This window comes from Diabrotica virgifera, chromosome 4, assembly GCF_917563875.1.
Source record: "Diabrotica virgifera virgifera chromosome 4, PGI_DIABVI_V3a".
NCBI classification, from domain to species: Eukaryota; Metazoa; Arthropoda; class Insecta; order Coleoptera; family Chrysomelidae; genus Diabrotica; species Diabrotica virgifera.
This window is the reverse complement of record NC_065446.1, coordinates 141,065,715-141,078,193: the sequence shown is the minus strand read 5'-3', so window position 1 is coordinate 141,078,193 and position 12,479 is coordinate 141,065,715. Positions and strand designations below refer to the sequence as shown.

The 12,479-nt window shown below is 33.6% G+C and overlaps 1 protein-coding gene across 4 annotated transcripts in view; it reads left to right on the top strand.

Moving 5' to 3' along the window:
- LOC126883163 (tyrosine-protein phosphatase non-receptor type 11-like) overlaps positions 1-12,479 on the top strand; it is a 525,151-nt gene that overhangs the window by 404,613 nt on the left and 108,059 nt on the right. Inside the window, exon 1 of one of the 4 annotated variants that reach the window (XM_050648413.1) lies at positions 8,513-8,674. The exons of the other annotated variants lie outside the window; for them this stretch is intronic. Coding sequence (XP_050504370.1) covers positions 8,616-8,674 — 59 coding nt within the window. The 5' untranslated portion in view covers positions 8,513-8,615. Of the gene's footprint in view, positions 1-8,512; positions 8,675-12,479 lie in introns of those variants that run through there. 4 annotated transcript variants of the gene reach the window in all.

Below are 12,479 nucleotides of genomic sequence, written 5' to 3'. Positions count from 1 at the left end.
AAATTGATTTTTTGCAATTTGGTATTTTTCACCTTTTACATACTTCAAAATATCTCCGAAAATACTGAAGATATGAAAAAAATTATAAACTACTAAATTGTAGTTTTTTAATGACTAAATGTGCATAGTGCATAGCGCAATGTGCATAGATTTTCATTACAGTGAATAGTTAGCCAGACATAGCTGTTTAAAACCTCTTTTTACCAGCAAACACCCCCTTATTCGAGCCCTTTAAACCCGCCCCAATTAAAAACTAAGGCATCTTACGGAATTTAATTTACACACTCTTATAGCTCTTTAAAAATCCTACAAAATCATTTTTGAGGGGTCCCATCACTGAGAGGGTATCAAAGTTGCTTTCCTACGAAGGTAATTAAATCCATTTACTAAGGCCGAAAATCAGTACAGAGTTAGATATAATATTTTTCCAAAATTAGGCATTGTAAATAGGTCAAACTCCTTGAGTGTATTGATAATATAAATATAAAAGGAACTACAGAAAGGTGAAGACCAATTGTGAATTAGGAAGGTAGTTGTTTTCGCTGATTTTTTCGTAGAGAAAAGCAGGTACCGACATTTTTTTGATTATAAGTCGCTTAAATTTTCATGCTATAAACTTTTTGTTATTTTTTTGAAAGGTCTAATTGTATACTTTAAAAAAATTATTCAAGTTTTCCTCGAAAAATGCAAATTTTTCTAACTATTTGGCTTTGACTATTTCAAATTATGCATTTGACGAAAAAAGCTAACTTTTAACATGCCGTATCTCAGTTTGTATTGGTCTTAAAGATATTATTGGAAAAGAATTTGGTTTGTGTTACTAAAAGATACAATTTTGATATCTACAGTTTCTTTGATTAAATGCATATTTTCGAGGTATTCTCAAAAAACCCTCTAAAAAAGTCGATGTTTTCGTCAAAAAAACTGTTATTTTCAAGCGCGAAAAACTCGAAAAATATTAGTTTTACGAAGAAAATGTAAAAAACATTTTTTTCTTAGAATCACCTTTTCCATCGAATTACATGGTTAAAATGTAATAAAAAATTCCCACCCCCCGAGATGGGGTGGCAACCACCCCCAAGGTTTTAGCGTATGATAGCGGCATGATATAGAAAATGATCCTTGGACTATTCCCTACCTTCTGTGAAAATTGCGAGCCAAAATGCTTCATTTCCTCAATCGACTATTGGGGCCGACCGACCGGCTCTGTCCCGTCATACAGCTGACCGACTATAATAACTTTCATTTATATTTAATTTAGAATGTGTGTACTGATTTTCAGCCTTAGTTAATGTTCTACTTAATGTGTTACTGTTCTACGTTTCGCTTGACCGACCGCAGTATGTTTCTCTACACACTCACAGTAATTAACTGTGAAAAATCTAGCTTTAGTAAATTCAAAGAGATTTTTCAGCGCTGCCTCTCCGTCTATTTGGCCAATGCGCAATAATTGGAATTATTGACATAATTGTCTCTGCAGGAATTTTTTAATTAGAAATATGCAACGTATTTGGCCTGGCTGGTAATGTTGCAGGAGATCAACAAGTTGTGTTTCATGTAAATGGTAATTAAGAGTGTTTAAATTGATACTTGTCAACTAGATTAGATTCGCGTATTAATTATGATGATAGACTCGATAGTTTCTCCAATTTTGCCTGTCCATTCCGCTCAGTTCACTAGATGAGTTGTTTTCGTTTTTAATTTTCACTTTTAAGAGCAAACAGTAGCGATCAGCAGGTACCAACAAACGCGTTCCCAGATTGCGGCTCTAATTTTGAATATTTTGTCGAGATATTTGGCACTCATATTCGTAATATAATAAAGAATGGCGGTACAGAGCCCAATTTCAGAAATATGTTAGTATGTGGAAATTACTCTATAAAAAAATAAAATATTGAAAAAAGGAGAATGTACCGCCATTAAGAAAGACAAAAAAATACACTTTCTTCAAATAAACTTTTTTATCCCGTGCCATGTCACATTGGAACTACTAAAAATCGATTTTTTTTATAACAAGAAATCGAACGTCACTGACGACAACATTACGCGCCTATGTGTATAAAAATTATGATTTTATTAATTTAATAGTATAAACGTCACTGTCAGTGTCGAATTACCGACGCACTGTTGCCTCACTTTTGAAAGTTCGCAGAACTTTCGCAATCTTGGACCGCGTTTGTTGCTACCTGTTGATCGCTACTGTGTGCTCGAAATGATCAATTTATAGTGTAGGAAACGGAGGTTGAACCTTGCAAAATGGACACACGTCCGGTTTTATTTTGTTTCTGGTATATCAAGGGGTGCTTATTATGAGACTAACTTTTTCTTAAAAAATTTCGCCCCGGAACCCCCCTTTTCACCCCTTTAAAGGGGGTAACTTGTGGTTTTTGCGGAACGTAGCCCTTCCTGTACCTTTTGCAAAAAATTTTCTTTATAGAAATATGAAGAGGAATATATTTTCTACGATTTATTTCCCAACAGCATATGTCTATCACCCACCGTTTAGTGGGGGTGGGGCCCCAAAGTTGACAAGTTTTTAAAAAAGATGTTTTTAAAAAAAATATTTTTCCCTAACTGTAATGGAAATTAAGAAGAAATCCTGCTGCAATTAATCACAAAAAAGTGACTGATTTTTTGATATAGGTTTCACTTAAGGGTAATGGCCCTTTTTTAATTACAGGGTTTTACATTTTAAAAACCCCTTTTTATACCATCTGAACCGTTTATGCTAGAGTAAAAAGACTTTCAGCGATTACCCATGTACTGGTGCTACTTACAAATTTGTATATTGAACCCTCATATTTTCCCCGGAACCACCCCAAAAAAAGAAGAATTAATAAAGAAAGTGATTTTATTGGAATCCTTCACACACAATGCCCTTTATTAATATACTTTATATATCATTTTGTGCGCGTTATTATTAGCCATGCATGAACACCAGAAGCGATTTCCTAGTGCAACCCCTGTAGCCAAAAAATATAAATAAAATGGGGGGTTGAAATTTTTATTTTTTGCTTTTCGATCCATATGGGCATATGCTTCATCAATAGTGTTTTTCAAAAATATATATGGTTATTGCAACATCCCTGCGGAAACCACCCCCATCCTTGAAAATATACTGCCGAAACTACCCCTATCCCTTGGCGAGCATGTTTTTACGATTTTCTTATTACCTATGCATTCTTTTTAAACAAAACTTATACAAGGTTAAAGACCACTATTTACTCTAAAAATTAGGTCCTATTCATCTTTTTCGTACAATCAACCGTTACGGCACAGTGGCGCCGTAAACCTCAGATATACTTTGGCGGGCTCCAGTTTTTGTTTTTTTTTTCGTCACCTCTTCGTTTTATTAATAAAGTACTTATGTAAAATAAAACAACACAGTCTAACCTACAAATTATGACCTATGCACATTTTACATTCTTTGCGCCCCAAAGCCACAGTAGTGGCCCAAAATCAATTTTTGCATATTTTCGCCATCTACACGCATTTATTGCATTAATGCTACCTTAATAGCACAATATTCACCCTAGTGGTCGCTAAGCAGTGGCGGATCCAGGGAGGGGTGATGGGGGCGATCAGCCCCCCCTCTCAAACCAAGTGATATTATATTTAAAGATTATAAAAATATTCATTTATTTTTATAGAAGTACTTATATTATTATTTTTATAAAAATGGCGTACTTTTTATGCTTTAGCGACAGTGGCGGATCCAGCATCGTTAAGAGAGGGGTGCAAATTGGCTAAATTTTTATAAAAATAATTGAATATTTTTATAATCTTTAAATATAATATCACTTGGTTTGAGAGGGGTGTGATAGCCTCCATCACCCCTCCCTGGATCCGCCACTGCTTAGCGACCACTTAAGGGTGAATGTTGTGCTATTAACGTAGCATTAATGCAATAAAATGCGTGTAGGTGGCGAAAATTGATTTTGGGGCCACCACTGTGGCTTTGGGGCGCAAAGAATGTAAAATGTGCATAGGTCATAATTTGTAGGTTACACTCTGTTGTTTTATTTTACATAAGTACTTTATCAATAAAACGAACAGGTGACGAAAAAAAAACAAAAACTGGAGCCCGCCAAAGCACATCTGAGGTTTACGGCGCCACTGTGACGTAACGGTTGCTTATACGAAAAAAATGAATAGGACCTAATTTTTAGAGTAAATAGTGGTCTTTAACCTTGTATAAGTTTTGTTTAAAAACAATGCATAGGTAATGAGAAAATCGTAAAAAACAGTCTCGCTAAGGAATAGGGGTAGTTTCTGCGGTATATTTTCAAGGATAGGGGTGGTTTCTGCAGGGATGTTGCAATAACTATATATATTTTTGAAAAACACTATTGATGAAGCATATGCCCGTATGGATCAAAAAGCAAACAAAAAAATTTTTTTTTCTACCCCCCATTTTATTTATTTTTTTTTTTGGCTACAGGGGTTGCACTAGGAAATCGCTTTTGGTGTCCATGCATGGGTAATAACAACGTGCACAAAATGATATATGAAGTATATTAATAAAGGGCATTGTGTGTGAAGGATTCCAAGAAAATCACTTTCTTTATTAATTCTTTTTTTTTTTTGGGTGGTTCCGGGGAAAAATGGGGTGCATTATACAAATTTGTAAATAGAATCAGTACAAGGGTAATCGCTGAAAGTCTTTTTACTCTATCATAAACGGTTCAGATGGTATAAAAAGGGTTTTTTTTAATGTAACACCCTGTAATTAAAAAAAGGGCAATTACCCTTAAGTGAAACCTATACCAAAAAATCAGTCACTTATTTGTGAATAATTTCCGCAGGATTTCTTCTTAATTTCCATTACAGTTAGGGAAAAATATTTTTTTTTAAAACATCTTTTTTAAAAACTTGTCAACTTTGGGGCCCCACCCCCACTAAACGGTGGGTGATAGACATATGCTGTTGGGAAATAAATCGTAGAAAATATATTCCTCTTCATATTTCTATAAAAGAAATTTTTTGCAAAAGGTACAGGAAGGGCTACGTTCCGCAAAAATCACAAATTACTACCTTTAAAGGGGTGAAAAGGGGGGTTCCGGGGCGAAATTTTTTAAGAAAAAGTTAGTCTCATAATAAGTACCCCTTGATATACCAGAAAAAAAAAATAAAACTGGACTTGTGTCCATTTTGCAAGGTTCAACCTCTGTTTCCTACACTATTAATGATTAACAAAATAGCAAACGAGGAAGTGGTTCTAGCAGTGGCGGCTCGTGACCTCAGTATGCGGGTAGGCTACACATATACTTCGGGTAGGCGACAAAAAATATCCTACAGTTTGTAATACATTTTGAGCCGTCTTGCAATACTAAATGTAATCTATGAGCGCAACAATGTGTAAAAATTGCTTTTGGAGCATGTACTTTAATTTTTGATTGTAATCCGTTTAAAGAGCCAGCCATTACACTTGCACCATCGTAAAATTGAGCAATTAATTTATTTTTGTAATCATATGGCTCAAGCACGTTTGAAATTAAACTATATAGAGCGTCTGCAGATCTATTATCGCTAACATAAAAAAAACCCTAAAAATCTTTCTGTTACCTGACCAACTAGACCTAGCATCTTCGAGCAGGGAACCATGGCGCCCTTTTAGCATGTGTTCCACTTTATCTATCAACATCGACTTGTAGTCATAACATTTTAATATATTACATTATGTAAACCATATACGATGATGTTAACACTATTTACAGTGTGCTAGTTTCAAAATACTCGGCAGGATGCACTGAAGATGTTCTGTTTAGAACGAAAACGTTCTGCAATCCATGACATTTTATAGTTTTAAATAAACGATTTTATACCAGAATACATTTCGAAGTTTTTACTTCTGTATTGGTATTTTAACTTTACACCAAAAACACCCAAATAAAAATTCCGATAAAAATTAGATGGGAAAAAATGGAATCTCAAAGTTCAAAATCGGTATATGTATGTTAAAAAAATGCATTTTCTCGGCTTCCCATGGGGCAATTTTCTTCATTTTTTTGTTCCCAAAAATAGAACCGGGGAGACGACGCACGTAATGGTTGAAAAAGCAGTGGTGTGGAAAAATAACAATAGAACTCTTCAGAACCGCTGCAGACAGAGTAAAATGGGTCATGATGATCGCCAATGTTCGTAAAGGATGAGGCACATGAAGAAGAAGAAGGGAAGCCAACCCCATATACAGTGTGTCAATTTTAAAACTTACAATGGCTATATCTCACGAACAAAAGCTGAAAACGAAAAATGCTTGAAACCGTTTCTAGGATAGTAAGGGGGAACTAAAATGACATGAAAGAGAACTCACCCCCATCAACCCCCTAGGCCCCACCCACCACAACCATAAAAGTTTAAATTGCAAACCCCTACTTGTGATACATCATTGAAAAGGCTATAAAAAATGATATCCAATGGAATAAATAATAATTATACAGGGTGAAGCAATAATTGTGAAACTTTGGCTTAAATGAAAAATTTAATGAGGTTTTGTTGAACTACAAATTTGATAAAAATGTCAATTAAATAAATGTTCAAAGTGGGTTCCGTTGTTTTGTAAACAATAATACAGTCTATTTTCAAATTCTGCACGAAATTTGACAAATGTTTTTCTAGTAATAGGGCGACATGCTTGAGTAATTATTTCTCGCAATTTCCCAAGTGACGCAAGTTTAGTTTTATAAACAACTGATTTAAGGCAAAAATGGCAAATTAAGTTTTAATTAACAAAAAAAAGTACGAGCGGACACTTACCATTTAAAATAATAGTCCGGGAGATAGCATTACAAATACAAAAGTCATAGTAAGCCAGCTGATATTAACACCCTGTATAATTATTATTTATACCATTGGATAGTACTTTTTATAGTAGGATAGTATATTAATTTTTTCTATGGTGTTACCCTAAATCAGTGGTTTATAAAACTCAACTTGCTTCACTTGGGGAATTGCGAGAAAGAATTACTCAAGCATGTCGCCCTATTACTACAGCATTTGCTAAATTTCGTGCAGAATTTGAAAATAGGCTATATTATTGTTTACCAAACAACGGAATTCACATTAAATATTTACTTAATTGACATTTTTAATAAATTTGTAATTCAACAAAACCTTATTAAATTTTTCATTTAAGCCAAAGTTTCACAATTATTGCTTCACCCTGTATAATTATTATTTATACCATTAAATAGCATTTTTTATAGTCTTTTCAATGATGTATCACAAGTAGGGGTTTGCAATTTAAACTTTTTTGGTTGTGATGGGTGGGGCCTAGGGGTTGATGGGGGTGAGTTCTCTTTCATGTCATTTTAGTTCCCCCTTACTATCCTAGAAACGGTTTCAAGCATTTTTCGATATCAGCTTTTGTTCGTGAGATATAGCCATTGTAAGTTTTAAAATTGACACACTGTATGTACCTGTACTTGCCAATTCAATGGGCACAGACCAACTGAGTTTTTTTTTTTCAGTTGGTCTGTGCCCATTGAATTGGCAAGTACCTAGCATCTTCGAGCAGGGAACCATGGCACCCTTTTAGCATGTGTTCCACTTTATCTATCAACATCGACTTGTAGTCATAACATTTTAATATATTACATTATGTAAACCATATACGATGATGTTAACACTATTTACAGTGTGCTAGTTTCAAAATACTCGGCAGGATGCACTGAAGATGTTCTGTTTAGAACGAAAACGTTCTGCAATCCATGACATTTTATAGTTTTAAATAAACGATTTTATACCAGAATACATCTCGAAGTTTTTACTTCTGTATTGGTATTTTAACTTTACACCAAAAACACCCAAATAAAAATTCCGATAAAAATTAGATGGGAAAAAATGGAATCTCAAAGTTCAAAATCGGTATATGTATGTTAAAAAAATGCATTTTCTCGGCTTCATATGGGGCAATTTTCTTCATTTTTTTGTTCCCAAAAATAGAACCGGGGAGACGACGCACGTAATGGTTGAAAAAGCAGTGGTGTGGAAAAATAACAATAGAACTCTTCAGAACCGCTGCAGACAGAGTAAAATGGGTCATGATGATCGCCAATGTTCGTAAAGGATGAGGCACATGAAGAAGAAGAAGGGAAGCCAACCCCATATATGGATAAAGGAAATGAGAATGATGATTTTGGTGAGAAAATAATAGCAAAACAAACAAGAAAATAAAAGTCTATTTAATAGTCTTTTATTTTCTTGTTTGTTTTGCTGACGTATTCCTAGAAAATTTTACACACATTTGTTGTTTTAAGCATATAAACAAATATTTCTTTTACAAAACAACTACATACTTATCGTTTCTTTGACTTCACTGAAGAACTCGTTTGCTGTTTGTGTTTCTTTTAATTACTCGATTTTTTCGCGAATACTTTTCGGTAACCAGTCTGAAACCAAATATTTGAATGCAAATAATGTAAACAAAAACGAGTTTAAAGAGTGTTGTTTTTTGTATTTGCGATGTCACGACGGCGGCAGATGTTAATGTGTTTATAATAATGTGTTAAAAGTAGTATTGGCATGTTAATCAATCTGTTGCGTGCTGTTGAAAAGATTTTTGAACATAGTTTTTAATGTTGGAATCGGAAAAGTTCGGTGGTGTTTAGTTGATCATGGGGTGGTTTTTGAGGCAGTGGTCGACTGGAAGTAAACGGTCAAGAGATGAATGGCAGTAAGTGGTTTTATTGATACTTTTTTAGTTTGGTTTTCAAAACTATATACATATTGGCATGTGTAATTACCAGAAAAACGGATCTGCCTTACATTGTTCTTTTTAAATCAATATTATACACCTACATACATTAAATTTTTTATGTATAATGAATATGAATAAGCTTTTGAAAGATAAAAAATATCCCTATATTTACCTAACTAATTTTTTCTATGGCTTCAATTAAGGACTGTATAAATAGATTATTATAGCTGCTTAAGTCAACCTACCTCTTTCAATTATTTGAATCTTCTTCTTCAAGTGCCATCTCCGCGATGGTGGTCGGCAATCATAATAGCTACTTGGACTTTAGAGACGGCTTTAGAAATCGCTTTAAACTCGAAAACTGTCAACTTTACAGAAAAATTACTTTTTCTGTTTACAATAACAAAAAAACCTAAAAATAGTTTTCCGGGACAGAAAATGAGTTTGGGAATGTGTTTAAAAATAATTATTTATGAAACAGTTCGTGAAGGATGCTTTTTGCGCGAGCACGCGATGTTTAGTGCACTTCACTACTTCTAAAAGTACTTCACGCACAGATTCATACAATATTTTATCTACGATAAACAAATAAAAAAACTGCAACTGTTCGTCACTGGAATATATTCCTCTTCTACAATTTTTAGAATTTTGACATTTAAAAATTCAAACTACAAAACTGTCAAAACTTTTGTTGTAATTTATTGCTCACATGTTATCACCATGACAACGCGAAAGTTAAGGATATTTGATTAAATGAAAGTGTGCCAATAAACAGTGCGGAAAAAGTAAATCCCATTTAAGATACATTGTTATACTTCACGCACAGTTTAAAACCTTCACGCACTGCTATCTATAATGACAGTTTTCACAAACTAAAAACTTATACATAATATGCGATATAGTAGATAAAAGTTATAGGTCTGGATCCCGCGCATGAAAAAAAAGTTGATTAATAGCAAGCTGAAAATTTGTTAATAGCTTAAGGGTGTCTAGTCGGATAAACTTTGATATATGGGAACACTGGAACAGGGGCAGTTTTAATTGTGGAACAGGTTAAAAATTTGGAACGGTCAGACCACGAAAACGGCACATTTATTTTGTCCGACAGAACAGACTTAAACTCTCCGAACAGAGATTAAACTCTCATGCAAAAATCAGACTGCTATTTATCACCTGTCATAATTCCTGTCATTTGACATATTCTACATGTTCCACTCATTAAAACGCCCATTTGGTGATAAATGACAGTCTGATTTTTGCATGAGAGTTTAATCTCTGTTCGGAGAGTTTAAGTCTGTTTTGTCGGACAAAATACAAGTGCCGTTTTTGTGGTCTGACCGTTCCAAATTTTTAACCTGTTCCACAACTAAAACTTCCCCTGTTCCAGTGTTCCCATATATCAAAGTTTGTCCGACTAGACAGACTATACACCCTTAAGCTATTAACAAATTTTCAGTTTGCTATTTTTAGAGCACGCACGCGATGTTTAGAGCACGAGCGGCGCGAGTGCTATACGTCGCGTAAGTGCGCAAAAAGTACTTCAGGCACAGTTTCATACAATATTTTATCTACGATATACAAATATTAACTGCAACTCTTCGTCACTGGAATACATTTCTATTCTACAATTTTTAGAAACTTTGACAAACTTCTTTCAAACCACAAAACTGTCAAAACTTTTGTTGTAATTTATTGCTCACATGTCATCACCATGAGAATGCGAAATTTAAGGATATTTGATTATATGAAAGTGTGCCAAAAAACAGTGTGACAAAGTAAATTCCATTTAATAGTTATTTATGATATAAGTGTTAAAAGTACAATTTTAAGGCACGCATGTGAAAGTGCGTTTTAAGGCACATGAGTGCACTTAAAGTGCACTTAAGATTCACTTTTAACTGCAGTGCCTTAAAATTTTTAAAGCACTAGTGCTTTAAAGTAGCATTTTTAACGCTCTTATGGAGTGCTTAAAATTGCATTTTTAAGACGGTTGTAGAAAAAATACATTGTTACTTCTATGTATCTACTATCTATAATGACAGTTTTCACAAACTAATAACTTATACATAATTATGAGATAGAGTAGATAAAATTGATTCGCTTCGCTCATTCTGCAAACCTTCACATGCGTGCCTTAAAATTGCACTTTAACACTTAGATATATCATAAATAAATAACTATTAAACAATTTTTGCCAAAAACTTCGCCCAGTACCCGTTTGATTGGTTTAAACGGGACTTTTTTGAGTAGGAATCAGCAAAGAATCCGAATAAAAAATCACACGGGAGAGGCCTCATAACTTGGATTAACAAGCAAATCAACAACTTGAAAAACAGAAATACATATTAAAAGTAGGCATTATGTCGACCTATTGTTTTTCTTTGTTTTTCCGCACCTGTTAAAAATCTTACAGTGTATTTGCTAGTAAACAATTACAAACTGATGATCAATTTGTATTCGCCCACGCAACATAACTGCGTAGTATTTTCGGTCTATAATTTCATAAAATCAGATCGATTCGCGGTTTAATGTTGATTATCGAAAATTTAAATTTCTAATTAACACCTCCGTCGATGGTAAATAAGTCGGAAAGGTTTTCCTCTCGATGATGACGACGCCGGCACCGATTTTCTCCGAACTTTTAACATGTTTTCTTCAATTTCATTAGTTTAGACACGCTCCGTTCGTCAGCCGGTCGAAGTTTCGGTGATTTATCCTTTCACCCTTAAACGAGACGGTTTTCAAACCCGCGATAAATCTATAAGTGACTACTGACTACTAAATGTGTACTGTATGTGACTAAACACATGATTCAAGGTAAATAAGGTAAATAGTTATTTTCCTAATTCCTAACTAGTGCGGAAAGACACTTTCCGCATGAGTTAGGAACAATATTTTTTTCTAGGGCCGTACGTTTGGAAAAAAGCCACAAAAAATTGAGTGATATCAATTTTTATTTAGAAGTGAAAATACACCTGTTGTTCTGAAGCTATTTCCTTGTGCCATTTTTACAATTAAGTATTTTCTATGGGAAATAAGCCACAATTTTACTAAAAAAAATGAATTTATTAACGTTTCGAAGCCCAAATCGGGTTTCGTTGTCAAAATACAAAATACGGTAGTATTTTGTATTTTTTATTTTGACAACGAAACCCGATTTGGGCTTCGAAACGTTAATAAATTCATTTTTTTAGTAAAATTGTGGCTTATTTCCCATAGAAAATACTTAATTGAAAATACACAAATTAATTCTTTGACAAAGTTGTCAAAACCAAACTTTCAATATAATGGGTTACCACGACGACGATATTGGTTTTCCATGACGACGATTTCAAAAACCATTATAATTGTCTACTGATCTGAGTTTTAAATATTATGTCAAAATAATTTTATTTCATAGAATTATCAGTAGTAAAATATTGCTCTAAAATTCTATATTTATTTTAGAGATCGAGTGCAATTTGTTGCGATTATTTCATGAATAAAACTGTTCAAAACCAAAATTTTATTGTAATTTATTTATGTAAGTACAAATTAGTACAATTAAACAAACAGTTGTTATAAATATTAATTTGACGATTGAAAGTCATCACTTTTATAATTTTTAAACATTAATTGTCTTTAATGTCACTGAATGTATTTTTCCTAGCAACGAAGGGCATCTGACGTAATATACTTGACGACGGGAAATTATCAAAAATTATCGGGTATAATATCACAAAGAAGAGTGAGAATAAATTGAAAATAATGCGACAGTTTTTCGAAAATTTGTTGTCTGGCA